This window comes from Tenebrio molitor, chromosome 6 (assembly GCF_963966145.1).
Source record: "Tenebrio molitor chromosome 6, icTenMoli1.1, whole genome shotgun sequence".
NCBI classification, from domain to species: domain Eukaryota; kingdom Metazoa; phylum Arthropoda; class Insecta; order Coleoptera; family Tenebrionidae; genus Tenebrio; species Tenebrio molitor.
In genome coordinates, this window is record NC_091051.1 from 8,299,049 (window position 1) to 8,317,906 (window position 18,858).

The window sequence follows — 18,858 nt, forward strand, 5'->3', positions numbered from 1 at the left end:
TTCGATAAAAAAAATGAGATCTTGTTATTTTACCTTCGATTAAACAACATTTCCGTAGTTTTCTAATTTATTTTTCTCTCCTTTTTTGTAAACTATCGCAGAATAACTCTGATAAACACAGGGTGTAAGTTGTATGCGTCAATTTTGAGCAAAAGGATGAAAAGAGAGATTGAGGAAAAGGGAGTGGTACCGGACAGTCAAGCAGGATTCAAGGAATCAAAAAGGGAAGAGATACTAGATGGAGAGAAAATGTTTGAGTGTATGAAAGAGAGAGGAAAAGAGAAGAATGAGCAAATGGCTGGTACGGAAAACTGAGGAGAAATACGCAAGAACAAAAAACAAAGTGAAGGTGAAAGAGAAAGAAGGTGAATGGTTTGAAAAGACAAATGGAGTGAGACAAAGCTGCCCGCTTAGCCCCCTGCTATTTGCGATATATGTGACAGATATGGATGAAATGTTAAAGAAAGCACAAGCCGGTGGGATGTGGTGGGTAAAGAGAAAGTTTGGAGCCTGGCGTTGGCGGAAGATTTGGTGCTAGTTGCAAAGAGTTAGAGAGAAATGAAAGAAATGATGAAGGGTCTGGGAAAGTATATGAGGAAGAAAAAGCTGGAAGAGAATGTGGAGAAGGCGTTCAATAAGAGAAAGAGGAAGAGTGAAGAGAATGAGTGGAGATGGGAGTTGAAATACTTGGGTTACACATTCAACAAAAGAGCCACGGATAAGGCATAGTAAGGAAGGCAAACAATGTAGTGGGATGTGTGTAGAGAATAGGAGAGAGAAAGTCGGGAGGTGATTTCAGGAGAGAATGATCATATTTGAGAGCATGATAGATAACATACTGATGTACGGGGCAGAGATCTGGGGATAGAAGGAACAAAAGGGGGTAGAGAAAGTGGAAGAGAAATATTTGAGAGGGGTGCTAGGAGTTGACATAGAAGAGTGCCGGATACCAACGGAATTCTGGAGAGAAAAGAAAAAGAACACGGAGAAGAAAGAGAGAGAGAAGTACTACCAGAGGAACGGGTATACCGGTGAAGAAGTGGAAAGATTGAAAGGAAAAAGAAGATGGATGAATGTAGAGCTGAGTGAAAGGGACAAAGACACAGAGAAGCAAAAAAGAAGGGAGAGAATCAAAGACTCCAGATACAACAAGGAGTATGAGAGGTGTATGACAAAGGAAATTCCTGAGTACCTGGGGAGAGAGAGAAAGAAAAATGATGACGAGATTCAGATATGGAAATGAGGAGAGATAAAACAGGTATCGGATGGAAGGAGAGGGAAGAAGGTTCAGAATGTGCTATGAGGAAAGAGAGACAATCGAGCACATGTGGAATGGATGTAGCGAAATGAGAGAAGGGAGGGAAAGGAATACTGAATGAAGGCGGAAGGGAGATAGGATGGATTAAAGAGATATGGAAGACGAGGGAAAGGATAGAGAAGGCGAGGGATGGGGGGTAGGAATCATAAGGCTATTTATTATTATTATTAATAGGAGGCCCTAAATTTTCTTTCACCACTTTGAAAATTTAAATGAATTTGGTGTAATTTGGCAAAGTTTTAACAAGTACAAACACTCGAGACTGTTTTGTCCAAAAAAAAACCTTTGACGTACTTGAGAAAAAAGCGTTTTTAGGTCACCCGAAGTAATTATCCTGCGACAGCGTCCGTCGGCACGTTATTAACATTAATTAAATAAATTTACACGTTTTTGTAATCCATCATAAACATTGGTTATTATAATAATTGCGTCAAAAGTACGTTCGGAACAGGGCGAGCTGCCGAAATTGATAATTTACATATCTTTTTGGACAATTTGCGTGTAAGAAATTTCAATACGATCCAAAGGAATAAAAGCTTGCCGTAAACGGGGTTCGAGAAATCTCACGTCCCATATATTGATGGGCAATTTACCCATCAACAACTTGTCCAGGTGGCCGATAATAATAAGCGAGCATTTAAAGTGTACCCGGGTCCCCGATTTATGTGTGGTGAAAATTGGCTTTTTCTTTAATTACGTCCCCGGTCGAATAAGCGGTTTGTGCACGTGATGGATGTGCAAGTACACACATGCCCATGTAATTTGGCTATAGTTGAAAATGAATTATGATGATGCAAATTTCGGGTTCGCGCGAATTTAAACTGCAATTATACACGCTGATGGTGCGCAAACTAATTTTTGCGCCGCGTCACTCTAGTCCTCGTAAAGATTTTCGCGGAGCGCGCTCGAGGATGTTTTATGGTCGGGCGGGTCCTCGAATCACTGAAAGATTTAATAGGGACGAAGAGTGCGCACTTATTTTTTCAGTTTGCCGGACAAGTGAGTTATTTCCTGTAATTGCATTAGAAGTCAGCGCTGTAAATCGTGACCGGTGGTTTGTATATCTGCCAATTTATCATCGATCCGTCCGCGTGGAATTAATTAATCGCCATATAACACCGGTAAACTGGCGATTCCATTAGAAATTGAAATAAATCCCGACCATCGAGATAGCCAAATAAACCCCGAGACCGGTCGGACGTGTGACAGGGATATTTAGTATAATTTTACGCACTAGTTGGTTCGCGTGCATCGGTTGGCAGCACCGCATTTCCGCTCGGGCGGATTTTCAATTGTTCAACCTTATTTATATTCATAGTTTTCTCCCAGTTGATAGCAATTTTTTAAAACTATTTCAGACTCGACAATTAAGGGACATTCAATTTAAAGACAAGAATCTATCTTGGATCAACGCTCACCATTTGCTCTGCTTGGTCCAACAACTTAGCATAGAAGAAGCAAAATCGTCGTTTATTGAAATACGTCAGTAACTGCGACCAATTCGTATTACCTTTCAAGGAGTATCATTTGCGTGGTCCGTGCGACGTAAGAGGAAGTCAACATGATCAAACCAGTCTTCCTAGACAGACAACCAGAGACCAATTTTAAATCCTAACATCAATTAGCTTAATTTATTGTTGAGTAGTTTTCTTAATGTCTGAATTGACAATTTCCTCTACCTCTTACTCTCACACCTAATGTTCCAAGAAAATGCACACACAAAGAAAGAAACTTTGCACATTTTTTCTCATGTAAGACATTATGCTGGATTTTACCGTGTCTAGCTTTACAGCGTTAAAACTGGTTTATGAGTTCCAATTTAGATCTAGGAGAGATCTATTTTGAGTGACACGTTTGTTAACCAGTGTTAGTGGTGTTGGATTCTCTCATGGGCTGTGACCTTGGAAGTATCTGCGCGGTAAACCAGTGAAAAATCTGGCCTACAGTCGTCAATTCATCTGTAGGAGTGTAAATCAAGAAGTAGAAAAATCATTATCAAGGAATATAGTGTATTTACATGAGAATAAAATGTGCAGAAAACTGTTTCCATGTTGTTGTCAGCCGTGTAAACTCGTAATTTTTGCGTCGTTTTATTTATAGACCACACATGAATTTTATTAATCCATATATCACACCAGCTGGCAGCAAGCCTCAATTTTATGCCCGGGATGCTCACGCGGGGCATTATTGTGTAATTCCATAGATGCAGGCATAAGTCGGGGCCACCGTCGAGCGCTGGTCATGGGCGCATGAGACCCCATGCGGCGGCCAGGACAGTACTTGCGTTTAATAGCTACAGTAATTTTTACATCCGAAGAGAGAACCTTCAGGAGGCGAGCTTGTCGATCATATCGAATTTCGTCAGGCTCTCCAATTTGTTAGCGGCCCGGCATTATTTCACTTATCTCCAATCAGCAATAACACAAAAAGGCATACAATTAAAATCGCCCTGTAAAATAAATTAGAGCAGAGTACATGGCCGAGAATTGATGTTTGTCCGAACGATATTCTGACAGCAACACATGTCAAATCAGAATGAATTTGATTGAGAAAGTTGTGACTCACGCCGCAGATCATATCAGCAATCACTCCCACAACGTTAGATCGAATTTATCGCGAGGTTCCTAAATTCGTCGTGAATTATTTGGACAACTGTGAAACAGGACCTCATTAAGCGGGTTCATGCGGAGGATCACGATGGTGAGAAGGGATCGAAATTTTGCAGGTCATATTTTGCCTTAATGATATCTGAATTATTATACTACAAAAGTCGATCGAGAACGATTAAACTGACCTGAAAAGTAATTAAACTTGTTGATTGTCATCTTTTCAAGACTTATAATGTTGGTTTAGTCCACCGTACAATGCATTCAACTTATAATAATAAATAATTCCTCCAGGCCCGAGGGCCTCTCATGGTTCTTGTTAAAATATCTCAACCGACACTTCTATAGTCTTAATAACTTAATCTCTGTACGATTTTTTTCCCGACTAGTCCTAATCAAAACTACAAGTTCACCAGCATTTAATAACATCTTAATGCAGAAAAGAATTTTAATTTATTTATATATTTTGGAAATACCTATATAAAATTACTAAATATTTTTTTAAACAATCTCCCACATATTTTTCGGCGAAGATAAGAGAAAAATGCAATTTATAATGACACAGGTATACTTCTAGATTCATTATAAATATAGATTTAATCAAACTCAGTCATCTACAGATGTTGTCTGACATTTTTAAAATTCCGGTAATGATGAATTGATGACGCAAACGAATACATTATCGTGCACATGTTGATAACCCAAAGGCAAATTTTAATGAAAATATTTGTATCCATAATAATAAATTAAATTAAGTAGATTTCCATATTTTCTTTTAAATGTATGATATATGACAAGGTACAAATGAAATACAATGGCAAGTGTAGCAATAAATAAGTGTTGACAGCTTAACACATGTCTTTATTTGTGAAATACATATTTAAACATGAAAGGGTAAGGGTCTACAAACAATTTATGCTTGTACAATTAGACACGCAAACATCATTGTATAGGATGATACCGACCGAGGAACAACATAAGAAATCATACGAGAAACACACCCAAGTGTTCGTGTTCCTATTTTCAATAAAATACAGATAATGATAATGATTCTGCGGTCATTTTGTTGTTACACGAAATATCACCCATCGTTTGCAAAGCTCAGAGAACAGATAAAACTCGATTGTCTTTTTTTGAAAAGTCTTGCAGCATTTGTAAATAATACATTTTTTAAGGCTGCCGACGAGTTTCAAATTGAAATTTATCTGGACTCCTATAGTCGGCGCGGCGTGATCTTCACGTGATTTTCGGAATATTACAGCTTAACGCACGCAGCCAAAATTTCCACCCATTCTTAAAGTAGTAAGATTTAAATTTCCCCCAAAAAACTCAAATTTGGAGAGGCAGTGTAAATCAGGTTTTTCATGACGTTGCCACGAACTATCACGTGAACACCTCGTGTCTACTCCACTCGTTCGCCGCGCCAACTATAGTGGAGAGAAAGAAAAAAATATTTTTATAAGAAGTGAAGAATTTAGAAGTTTTGAAAGTATTATGCATTCACGATCTTTTTGGGACCGAGTTGGCTATGATTTTTTCTTTTCATGTTGGACTAACTGACTCAGTGATGCAACGGATGCAATTTTTTTTTTCTGTCAGTGTCTGTTCGACATTTTCTTGCCACCGGATTGCCAGATTTATTATATTAATAATTTAAATTTCCGTCAAAGGAACAGTCAAAATTGCCAAAATAATTTGATACGGTAAAAAATTTCTATTAAACGATTTAATTTAATTTAAAAATAACAGATCAGATTCAAGAGATCCGGCAACAATGTACCTATTCAGAAAATATAACCCTAAAGTGAAAACAACCTAACCTAACACAAAAAGTGTCAATTTCCTTTAGGGAGTTTAGTTATCACCGAGGTACTGCCAACAAAATCACTAGATGGCCAGAGCCAACTCGGTCCCAAAAAGATCGTGAATGCCTTATAGCAACTGAATCATGAATCTGACAAGTAAAATCCTTCTAAGTGTGCTTCTATGTGACTGAAGTTCTCCCAGGAGAATACTTATGAAATTTGAATTTTATGACCTGCCTACTCGAAGAGTTAAGGAGAAGGTCTTTTTGACTTAGTGAGATGACTGACATTAGATAAAGAAGTTGCTGGATGTAGTGTATGGTAAGAAACTGGTCAAATGAAGAGTGCGATAGCATGAGGCTCTTGTAGAAGCAGATCCACTTCTACAAAGCTTGAGAACCAAGTGTTATTGCCTTCTAATAGCAGATGTAAAAAAGAAGACTCTTCTTCTGGTATTGAGCAAAAGCTTTAGTAACATTTTTTACGCAAAGACATGCTATTTGTCTTCCAAATGTATTCCGATTGAATTTAATATCTTTCCGATCTGTTCTTTTCTTTAACCTCTCACGAGAGGAGTCTGATTTCACCTTCTTCTACACTCAAGGATGTTCTGATCACAAACCTTAGTATTCCACCCTTCTTAAAAGCAACAATCATTTTTTATTTAGTTTTTTTATTTATGTGGAAGATTCTACAAGAAACATTCAAGAAGAGATTTATATATTTTGACATTACATTAGTAATTAAAACGTTGTTTTGACCAATGGCATGTACAAAAAGCTTCACATTGATGGAATGGTAAAATGTTTTTGGATATGATTGTTGAAAGGTTAACCACACCAAATGCGAGCTTTCCAGTGGAGAGCTTTTTCTGTGAGATAATTTTCTGTTTTCGACGAAAAGAACTCTTTGTCAGATGACAGTCTTTTGAGACAAATTTCTACAAGATATTTGGTGCGATTCTGTTTTAAAATTTACCAATATTGCTATATAACGAGGTTGTAGTTGCTAAGATATGAAGCTGTTGATTGGTTGGATCTATGCAAAATCAATATTGTTCAATAACAATATTGCTAAATTTTGAAACAGAATCGCACTAAGTCTAGAGAAAAAAAGTTTGAGTCAATTTCGAGGATATACACTGTTTTTCTTTTGGTTTTCCTATTTTGTCAATTGTATTTCACTATTTCTCAAAAGTATTTCATATCTCTATTAAATGTCCAAGTGACGTAAATATGAAAAAGTTTTGAGAAATAGTGAAATACAATTGACAAAAAAGGAAAACCAAAAGAAAAACACTGTAATTTTACTACGAGTATTCTAGATTAAACAACACAAAATACTAATTTTATTTTGCAATATTTATTTGGTCGCTTGTTGAAATAAATTGTGTTGCTGTACTAAATAGTTAATCGCTCTCAAAAAGAAGGCAAATCTTCAAATAAAAATCCTGGAACACAAAACACACCTACCATTCCCATGTAAATTCCCAAAATATCCAATTACCCAAAACGACCTAATTTAAGCAACAATCAGAGATGTTTCGGATCAGCCGAGAACACTTCTAAAGTTTCTAAGGACGACCGTAATAAAAATGGCAGGATTTAACCTCGTCGGCCGGAGTCGTAAAGTAAACACAACAAATTGATACAATGATGAAATTGTCCGTCTTTATGTGTCTACCCCACTTTGATTGGTTCGTGTTCCATTTCACTAGCCTTTATTATCATGGGAAGGATTTTTTAAGTTTCCACCTGTGTTTTATGTCCGCCTACTTATTCGGTACTTTACCCGGTTTGCCACCATGATAAAAATTAATTGGAAGCAGTCCTGAAACAGGTCGTGAATAATCGTCGACTAAATATTTTTCAAATTATCTGGGATGGTTGCGGTGAGATTGCGGTCTCCATCGTTTAAATTTCTCAAATAAATACCTCGAATTGTGTTCCGAGAAAGCAATTAGAAGTGTCTCGTTTAATTAGCCATTGCCGGGATTATTAATATAATGGAATTGATATGGAGTGTATTTGCATAAAAGCGGCTTCGCACGCATTCTCTCGTCTTTTTGTCCCGTTGGTCCTGTCCAATTTTCGGAAGAGTAGCAGTAACACATTGTTGTACATCACATCCCACGTCTCTCCATTACGGTTAATTCACACTGACCACGTTCTTCATAAAAAGAATCAATCCTGTGTTTAGCTTCTCGCCAACAATATAAATTATCGACGATGATAAAACACTAAGCCCGAGATCGTTTCTTCTCCAACTTGATCGATGAAATAACAGGATGGATTACCATCAAGACCGTCCGACTGTATTTTATTTTGATTTGATCGATTTTTACAGCGTCTTTTCGCATTTTCAATCAATAAATAACTGGACACCTAATTAATAAATATTTATAACTTTACACTCTGCCTGCTTGGTATGCATACGTTTGTCTAATAAATCAGAAAACCAGTTAATATATTATTTAATATAAATTAATGCATGTAATAACGAGCATGTGAACACATGCAGCGGGTGCAAACTCGAGAAAACACTATTTTTGCGGGGCTACAGTTGCTGTCTCTAAGACAAAATGCATTTTTGAAGCCTCCTGTAATTTCAGGAACATGATCGTAACTAGTTGTCTTCGTACAGTTTGCTATAAAAAGTGTAACGTTTCCCAAGCTCATGAATAAATTCATGATCATGTAATTTTTCTAATTTAATATATTATCCAGTAATAAATTAGTCCGCTCCGTTATAGTACTTCATTATTTTTCATTTTTTACAAGCTGTTTAAATCAAAATTAAAATACAAAAAATTATGAAAATGAACACCAAGAGTGTTCAAAAAGTTTGTGGTCAATTGAATTGCTTTTGTTACCTTAATCACCTGTCAAACCATAAATGTCAACGTTATTTATTCAGCGAACGAGCAATGATGTGGAATTATTTCCTTTGCCAAGCGTTTGTACAAGAGAGAAAACTTGCTTAACCAGAAATTTTTTGAACGCTCGTTATTATAATAATTACAAAATAAGAATATTGCTGTGTTGATTATGAAAGAGCCTTTCGATTTTTAGTCACGTGCCTTGAGACATTTTTTAAATTAAATTTAAAAATGTAATAGACTTGTAGAAAATCCTTTTACTATTCAAACTTCCAAACCTAAAAAAGGAGATTAAATTTCTCCCCATAACAGAAATAATTGGTTGCAAAAAACGGGAAACGAAAATTTTTGTAATGTAAATTTGATTTTTTATATTTGTCAATTAATTGTCTACTTGACAATACCTATCAAATAATTTTTAAAAATGTCATTAAATTTTGACGTTAAATCTCGTAAGAAGGTTTCACACTGGAAAAATTGTAAAAATGTGTCAATTTTATTCTGATAGTTCCCGTTTTTTTGCAACCAACTGTACAAATAATATAAATATGTATAACAATAATAGTTACATTTTTTTTTTAAATATCTAAGTGTTTTTTCTTCTGAAATGATGTTGATCTATTTACTAAAATATTGTTGCAAGTAAACTGAAGTATCCAAGTGGATTAGTATACCAGGGTAGTTAATCTCTTAATATCCTAGGCAATTTGATGATGACAAACCTTTTTATAGAGGTCCTGTGCAACTCTTGGAATCTCAAAACTTGTATGATGGAATATCTTTAGGGTAAATTAAATAGAAAAACTATATTCCAGGAAGATAATACATATTAAATATGTACTCTTATTGGTTCCATTTCGAATTGCATTACTGTTAACACCATTAAAACGTTATTATCTTGAAATACATTTGACCCTGCTCTCTCATTTAGATTCTTCCACATTACACGCGAAACTGTATTACCTTTGATAATGAATTCGCATTAAAATGTTAGTGCTACTCCAGTATAAATGAGAAATTCTTCAATTATTCACTCTCAACTAACTGATGCATCTATAAATTGCATTGAAAGAATTCAAGGAAAATTAACGTTTGTGTATTTGAAATGTGATGGTTTCTATCTCGTGAAAAGATTGATCATACACTGCTTCTAAATAGATTTAATTTACATACTACTGATATGAGATAAGAACTACTGGAGGATCCGAGCTTATCTGTACACTTTCACAAGTTTGTCGATTCACAACCAGTCTTGTCGATGATTAATTTCACTGTCTCCTCATATTAATAAAAACATGCCTCTCTTGTGAAAAGCAATGTCATCAGAATTTTTTGTTTCTTAAATCTTTGTCCTTCATTCCAAATGCGTGAAAAGATGGAATTCTTGTTAATGTAACAGTTTATGGTGGTACAAGAAATTCTCTTTGGAGTTTGAATTTTCGATTTCTGTCTAGTCAGATTTATCATTTGAACCCGAGTGGGTTGTGTGTATAGAAAGGTTAAGGTTAGTGGTGCTGGGGTGTCCAGGTCGTCCTTTATCGAATGGCAGGACATAAAAGACGACAGGTCCACCGGATGAATTTATGCGAGTGACCGTTATAAGCAAACGAACATAAATATAGGTAAGTCCTAATTTACCTTGCGTTCCTTTGAGTCAAAGAAACCGAATAAAAATGCAGAATGACTGCACGCAGCGTTGTTCGTTTGTGACGGCCGATGAAAGAACTACTAACTTTCAATCAGTCGCACGATTCCGTACAGCCGATTTAAATTATTGCCTTCGTTGCATAACTTATGATTACGGATAAGAATTTGGCTTGAACAGTGATAATTACCGCTTTCTAGCTATTTGCGGGACAGTGTTAATAAATATTTGTTGGGTGTCGGCCCACAATAATTGCTTGTTCGCTGATAACATCAGATGCGCGATATCGTTACGAAAAATTTTATTAATGGTAAAAACGATGGATAACGTTGTAATTTATGAACGATTTCTAAAATTATACATAACATATAAATTATTTAAACGCCCGTAACATTTTGTGGGCGGGAAGGAACTACACACACCTTCACTGACATATTATGCACACCCACTAATCTATTCTCATTTGGGAAGACCTACGAAATGCATTTAACTATATTTAGGTTTTATACATAAGCTTTTATTTATTTTAATTTATTATGGGGATTTAACACGCAACCCGTCAAAATCTCACACTTCCAACTTCTTTCATGTTCATAAACGAATGCCGAACCAGTGTTAGATGATTGGTCCTGACCGCAACAGTTATGTTTCAATACTAAAATCTTGTAAGTTTACAAATTACTTATTACCATACCAAACATGATAAAAATTAACTGCTGTCGTCGCACTTTAAAATTATTATTCCTAAATATAAATTTATTGTTAATTAAATCACAAATAACAAAACTGTAGGTACAAGAAAAAGGACAATAGAACAGCTACAAAGAAGCTTTTAAGTAATTTCACAAAAACTTTCCAAAGGCTAATTAAGACATTTTTGAGTTAAAATGTGACAAATTGTTTTCAGTTGCGAAAACAACAAACGACTGATAATAATTTTTTAATTTTTTTTCTATATGTATTTTCATTATTAAGAGAAGACTTCTTGTTAGCTGTAGGGTAATTACTCTAATTGCAGGAGTTTCTCAAGGTTCTGCAATTGATTCCTTGTCATTTAATGAGTTCACCAATGACATAGAAGTTTGGTTCTTCTACATTATTATATGCTGATGATCTGAAATTATTCCAACAGATTATACGTTAGAACATTTATCATGAATCGTAATCTGGTGATGATATCATTTTGTTTTTAAACTAGCTCTCGTGTAGTTACCTAAAGTCTGTTTTTTTATAATCAATTGTCAAAGTGTTGTCAGGTTGGTATGAGCCACTGGTTATTTCATAGTAATTAGGTTGGCAACGTAAAATGTCAACTGTATGTCAGTCATTGATGTGAATTGTGAAGGCGCTTGCGCTAGTGAAGCCGCAATTACATTTAAATAAAAATAAAAAGTTAAATGAGTTTCCGAAAGCATGGATCTAACAGAACGAGAAAAATTGGCTATGATTAGATTACGTGAAGAAATGCAGAGAGAAAAACCGACCATGCTAAATTGCAGTAAAGATGCACACATATTCGAGGTATTTTCTTTTATAATTTTAATATATGGACCAATGGTGTTCGTCACTGCGAGGAACTGATTAGAGACAAATCTACCAATTGAGGACATTCTTTCAATAATAATTCAACTTTCTGCAGAATCATATTCGGAAGACGATTGGGGGTTAGATTCTAAAGATAAATAGATAACTGTTTATAGATATTACCCATTACATAAATTCCCATTTTCCTGTATATGTTCAGTTGCACTTTTCAGTATCATTATGGTCTTTATTTCTTGTCTTTTGGTATAAAATTTGGTTACACCTGAAACTTTTCTGACATTTGAAAATTACTGACATAACCTCAAACCTGATCTAGGGAGATTTTACGATAGAGTGTTCCGAAATGAAAGGTTTTAGGGTGATACAGCCTGTTCTTTGAGGGAATTTTGAAACTGACAATTGATTTAAAAAAAAATGGACTTTACTTCAAATGCGTGTAAAATGTTGCCCTTATTTTTTTGCGATTTTGCAATTATTTTGATTACTCTGTGTTTCAATTATGAATGTTAGAGGTGTTGGATTTGCTCATGGGCTGTGACCTTGGAAATATCTGCGCGAAAGCGGAGCGATAAACCAGTGAAAAATCTGTAAATCAAAACTGAAAACGTCGACTACTTTACATGAATATTACATTACATTTACATAATATATGACCGATATTCGTTGTTTGCGCATAGTCCATGAGAAAATCCAACACCTCTACATTTACTTTTAAAATTGTTTAAAACGGTTTATCAAAGATGTTAGTAAATTGAAGTGTTGAAATAAAAAAGCTTTTTACTCAAAAAGTCTTTAAAAATAGATTTTTTTTAAATATATAAATTTGAAAACTGTGAGTCTAATCTAATGGTAAATTATTTTTGTACAGCCAGGAGCATGGTAATAATTAACTAAAAAAAAAAACAGTGAAAAAAACATTATAATATAAAAAAAATATATTCAAAACCCTTGGCCTTGAGATACATTTGGATAAATTAAAAGAAAATGTAAAATAATTTCTAATGCAAAATGTTTGGAAAACAATTAAAAAGGAATGAACCTTGATGAAGTACTTAGTGTTTAGTATGGTCATTATGGTAAATATTGATTTGCAGTATTTTCTGATCGAATATCGTTAATTTTTATTTTTTGAAGGGTTCTTATCAAGGCAAATTTCTAGATTGCAGTCCAAAATCAAAGGAAGAATATTTCTCTGATGTGGGATTATTTTATTATTTAATATTTGTTGAGAAATACAAGGAAATTATTTCCAGAACTTTAATGAAATTTTTCCAATGATTACTGAAGAAAAGTACCTATTAACTACTCCAATAGCAGTAAATCCTTGGATGATGGTACATTCGAAACTGCCGTAAATATGACAGAAAACATTTAATGGGAGGTTTTTAGTTATACCATCGGAAAAGCTTTCTTAGTAATGAGAAAGCTTCAAATTACAAACAACTTTACATCTGTAAAAGCTTAGTAAAATAAAACACATAGAAGCAGATTCTATCAATCTGTGACAAATTTTAAACGCTCAAGCGAAGAATCCTAGGAAGACAGAAATGGAAGAAGAAAAACTTTCATGAAAAAAAAAACAACCACTATATTGACCTTGATATCTGTGCAAAATGATTAAGCACGGAAAATACATATTGACAAGCTTTTTTCTTCTTGCTCTTCCTCTTTCAAAAACTTCACTTTTGGCTTTTGCAACCACAGTACCTTAACTTCTTACTTTGTAACAATTTCACAGTCATGTGTTTTCTTCCAAATCTTCATTTTTCACTGATTCTTTGATTTTTTCGCCGTTTGACTCAGACTCCGTACATTCTAAAACAGTGCCTCAATCTTCGAGAAACTAGTTATGACCATTAGAATCCTGATTACCGTCCTCGTATACTTGCCTGCTCCTGAAAAAATCGCCGTTAACATGCTCCTTGCACAACATCCAACTGCGATCCCTGCGAACTAACAACACAACCACAATGTCTTCCTTTTTTCCTAATGACGAGATTAATTAATCTGGGTTTACACAGAAGGCGATCCGTCTTGGTAACCACAAGCGATAACCAGTAGCGCAGCACAATCTGGCCCCTCGTGGCATCATTAGTGACTTGTGTCCTTGCTTATTTTATATCAGTCTCTTATCGAACTTTTCTATCGGTCGTATATTTATAAGTCCTCTTGCAATCATTGTGTTCGGATGCGGTATCGAAACATGACAAACAAAAATTAAAACACGGCCCCGACGTCCTACCGCGTCATACGCAATTAATGCATTGCCACTTCAAAAGGTGAGCAGCGTGGAATTCCTCTCTAAGCCCAATCGAATTAATTACAATTAATAATTATCGGAATAACTGCAAGCGCACTAAAAATAAAAATGATTTACAGTTGGGAATGGCCAATTAGGTTGGAAAACTCGAAGATGTGCAGTGGGCAAAAACGCATCAGATGAAAGAGTGAAACATTAACGAGTTGACATTTAAATTGCGTTTTAATTCGTGCAATTTATAGTAAGCAAAAATATAATCAATTTGAGGAGCTGCCATCTATTTAGTCTGGATGAAATTAAAATTGCTGGATGATTGGACGACATCCGTTCTCATCCTGCTATTAACCAGTCAAATATTGGACACGTCGTCAACTCGCGAAAGCTTCTTAGGATTTATCGCCTCGGATGCCTGGCAGTTTTATTTTCTTATTGTCGCCGTAAACAACGACCAATCCGCCATTATAAAGTTTCAATTTTATTATCCCCAGTGAATAAGAAAACGGTAGCTCCAACTTGCATAAAGTAAACAACTAACGCAATAGAAATATTTTTGCGCCTGGATTTCTATAAACAGGCGTGGTTCAACAATACACCACTGTCATCGAGAAGCTTCCAGGTCTTCGTCGTCATAACCTTCGCTCCTTCTGATCTCTGCGGGAAAACGAGACGCAACAGCCGCTGCTGTAAGGGAAAATGCGAAGGAAACAGCGAGGAATTATTGGTTTGTGCCGTGGTCTACAAGCGAGCAGGTCGATGTGGCAATATCAAAATATAAGTACCATCAAACCGTCGTAAATAGAGAATTTATTGCAACTCGTTCGTGCACAAATTCAAAATATGATGCAGCAGGAAAAGTGGGATAATTCCTAAAGGAAAAATGAATGAATCGCTACGCCCACGCCCGCCTAGACGCACGTGGTGGATTACGATGATGCAAAGAAAGATGGATGATTATTATTCATTTGAATTTTTCTTGCTGTCTGCGGCTCTGCATTCGTAATTTAATGCTAGATTACGACAAAAACCGAAACCGGAATTTATTGTTGTTAACCATCCAATTTGCCGCGTCAGATCGGCAGGATTAGAGCCGCCTCGGGGCCCGGTTCAAATTACACCGGACTCGACCCCGGACTAATTAGAAGTTTTGGAAAGTGCGTCGCTCCGGAGCCATAAATTCGACGGGAAAACCGGGCCAAAAGGCCGAGACGAATTCGCAAACCGTCCAAAATTGTGATTAATAGCCGAAAATAACACGTACACGCTTACACGTTTCACTTCCTTGTCAAATCCATTACTTAAACCCAACAAAAGCGCTTTTTCAACACATAAGTCGTTTTTGTGTTAATCTGAATTTATGTGGACGGCCGTCCGGGGACATATTTCAAGGCGGTCACTTGCATCAAGAGAATATCATCATATAAATAAACAAACAAAAACGAGCGTACAATTAATTTCGAAATTTACAGCGCGGCACGATAAGACGATCGGCCGGTCCTCATTAAGCGAAAAACGGTCAGGGTGTTATAATTGTCGAGGGATATTCGTGTAATTTCGATGTAATTTTATTGTCAGATGTGATAATTTAATAATCTGCTTTGATCTGTCAATTGAATGGGGCGCGTCAATGCATCAGCAGTTTTACATCTTCACGCGGTTATTATGGTGATCAATTGATCTCGCCGGATTCGATCCGTGCTATGCTAAAAGCGCTATTTACGACTAAATATCGCGTAACTGAGACGTGTCGCCGGCTATAATAGTCCGGGAATGCCGGAGCACACCCACTTGGGGTGATAATGGCGTGACAACTTGCTCCGTACGGCGCTAAACCAACCATTACGTACACTAACACACATGTGAAAATATAAAAGCACAAAAGAGATGACGATGCCAACCGGGCAATCAGTGCGCCCAACAAACGTCGTCCTTCGAGGATCACTAATAACATCCCTGCTACGGATCGACAAGTCAAAGAGTTGGCCGACACTCACTTTCAATTAACTTTGAAGTTGCGGAGGTTGCACCGAAATATCTTCACACTATCTGTAGAATTGAATACAATAGAGTTCATTTCTATCTGTCTACTAGATAAAAAGTAAGGTTGGCAGCTCTAGTATTTTTTGCATTGATCTAAATTTGACTGCCGCAGTGACAAACATTCAATTTTTAAATCTTCGACACTTACTGCAATTACATTTATATGTATAGTTACATTCAGGGGAAACACTTCTGATTTCATATTTGCACATTATCTTATTTGACGTTTTTCAAATTTTGACACACTTTCATAGCGTTAAACTTCAATAATAAGGTTTTCCCTAAAACACAACTTTGGGAAATTTACTTTTGGGGTAGTCACCCCAATTATACTCGTAGATTCTACAAAATGATCAAAAAGAAAACAAATCAGAGCAGGCCTTGCAAATTGTCGGTCATGTCGTAGCGGAATCATATGCAAATAAGCGTTCAATGCATGGGCGTAGATAACTTGTGGTCTCAAACGCTACTTTATAAGAAATCATACCTCATGAATTTTAGACTTTGGAATTATAATTGTGCATTTTATTACTATTATCTGATAATGGAGCTAATTGACAAAATAAACAAGAGAAACATTTTACCTTCGTAGGAATGGGTAATTTACCCAAACGCGACGAAACTGGTTAGCAGATTTTTCGGTGTCAAAGAAACGTCAGTTTTAAAGCAACGGTGTTGATGTTAGCCTTGAAAAAAGTTTTCAATTTTAAACAATTATCCCAGAATAATTATTGGTAAAAATGAGTTTTAAAGATAAAGCATTACATAATTATTAATTAATTAATTAAGTAATAATAGATTTTTCGAGAGGTAGGCAACCAACAAAACGACTGTGTATAGCAAGTATACAATCGATTGCAAAAAAATCAGTACATCAACTTTTCTATAGTTTAATTCAATCTTCTTGTTGTCAATTTTGATGTTACCGAGACAAGCAAAATGTCAAAACTTTTCATTTCATGTTATTAAAAGTCAGAAAAGACTGATTTACATGTGTTAAAAATAGGAAAATTTAGTGCTCTTGACTTTTAATATGTGTGAACTGGCCTTTATTTAATATAACCCAACGTTCATTTTTAGTAATTGTCATTTACTAATGACACTAATGACTGGTTTACATCTTTTTTTTTTTAGAAATGGCTAAAAATGTTGGCCAAGATTCCGTGTCCGGAATAGTACCTACATTTGTGTACGATTAAGCTAAGACAGTCGCTTCGATAAAACAAAAAATGCGGTAGATAAAACGTATGTAAAGCAGCGTTATTTCTCACAGATGGAGCATCACAATAAATAGGATCCACTGCAAAAACAGAAAGGGCCTAATATGAATTTTTTAACATCAACTGTAATTGAGGAGATCCGACAGGAATAAAGAAAAGCACGCACCTTACATTCCTTATCGCAAGACTGTCTTGCACAAACAGCTTCTACATAATGTTACACAAAAGCAACAATACTCCAACTGGTTTTTAAACAATGTTGACGACGATGATTTGTTGGACAGTATTATTTTGCCGACATTTCCACGTATCCTGGTGTATTGAATATACAAGAACGTGAGCAAAGAAATCGTACAAATCCAGTTTCATTCACAAAAAATTACGTTTGAATATATATTTTTATGATGTAAACAGAATTTTCAGTTATTGATCCTAGTTGAGTTGTAGTTTGGACGTTTCTAGCGGGTTTTAAAAATGTCGTTAAAATTTAACTCAAGTCACTACAAGTATCACAACACATGTGAACAGAAAAATCCGTTCAACAAAAATACTCAAAAGTAACTGTTCTTTCAGCGTTTGTTAGCTTAAACAACTTATGGTCATATTTAAGTGTTTAAACTACTTGCTTTGGAGATTTTTACAAACTAGTCATGGTAGTTTGAAAAATGAAAACTATGAACTTAACTCGGAATTACGAAAATTAGTAACACTCTTTAACGTGGGAAGGACTATCAGTCTGATAAGCTAATTAAAATTACTAAGAAACTTTAAGAAGTAGCAGATAATAGAACTTTTCTTCATTTTTATCATCGTAATACATATTTAATTGCCTATTGTTTAATTTTTTTTAGTTAATGCCAAAAGTGCCCTTTCTGAAAAAAATATTTTTTAACTTGCACTTGGAAAGCGTATGTCATAAAATTGCAAATATATACAAGGTGATTCACGAGTAATAATGAGCCTAACAAAATTTGTAATGCAACCAACAATGTCGGACATGTTGACTATGTTGTATAAAATGAAAATGTGTATATATTTTTTAAATCCACATAATAGGTGCAATTGTAATGTTGGCTGCATCACAAATTTCGTTAGGCTCATTATTACTCATGAATCACCCTGAATATTTGCGTCAATTTAGTAAAATTTAGTAATACATATTTAGAAAAATAAATGCTTAAAACACCAACTATCTTATTATTTATTTCTATTCCATAAAATGCCTTCTTCTCGTAGATATCATTTTTGTTTTTACTTATCCACAGCCAGACTTTGGTTAATTTACTGCTGAGCAAGAGTGCTTCCTTAAATAACTCGTTTTATGCTTCCATTACGTCCTAGATGTGACCAAAATACATGAAGATAACCAAAATGAGCAATCTCATTTACATGTCATTTTGTTACTGTCGCTTCGAAACACTACATTTCCTTACAAAATGAAGTTTCAAGGTTGCAAGTTTGCAGGAGAAAAGAGGTCTCACAGTATTCAGTGTATTTGGTAAATAAAAATTATTGTTAATCTAACAAAACGAGAAAAACTAATG

The 18,858-nt window shown here is 35.3% G+C and overlaps 1 protein-coding gene and 1 long non-coding RNA gene across 2 annotated transcripts in view; both read left to right on the forward strand.

Moving 5' to 3' along the window:
* Nucleotides 1–558: 558 nt before the first annotated feature.
* On the forward strand, nucleotides 559–1,243 carry LOC138133128 (histone-lysine N-methyltransferase, H3 lysine-79 specific-like). The gene is made up of 2 exons (XM_069050933.1): nucleotides 559–723; nucleotides 869–1,243. The coding sequence occupies exons 1-2, from the start codon at nucleotides 559–561 to the stop codon at nucleotides 1,241–1,243; spliced, it is 540 nt and encodes a 179-aa protein (XP_068907034.1).
* An 8,576-nt stretch (nucleotides 1,244–9,819) lies between these two features.
* LOC138132604 (uncharacterized) overlaps nucleotides 9,820–18,858 on the forward strand; it is a 37,068-nt gene continuing 28,029 nt past the window's right edge. The window contains exon 1 of the long non-coding RNA XR_011160118.1: nucleotides 9,820–10,229. This is a non-coding gene — a long non-coding RNA (uncharacterized lncRNA). The remainder of the gene's footprint in view (nucleotides 10,230–18,858) is intronic.

Excerpts from the sequence above, each read along its gene's own strand:
- LOC138133128 (XM_069050933.1), top strand. The coding sequence starts at position 559 with ATGAAAGAAATGATGAAGGGTCTGGGAAAGTATATGAGGAAGAAAAAG. Across the intron at positions 724-868 it reads ACAAAAGAGCCACGGATAAG|AAGGAACAAAAGGGGGTAGA; the intron begins GCATAGTAAGGA and ends ATCTGGGGATAG.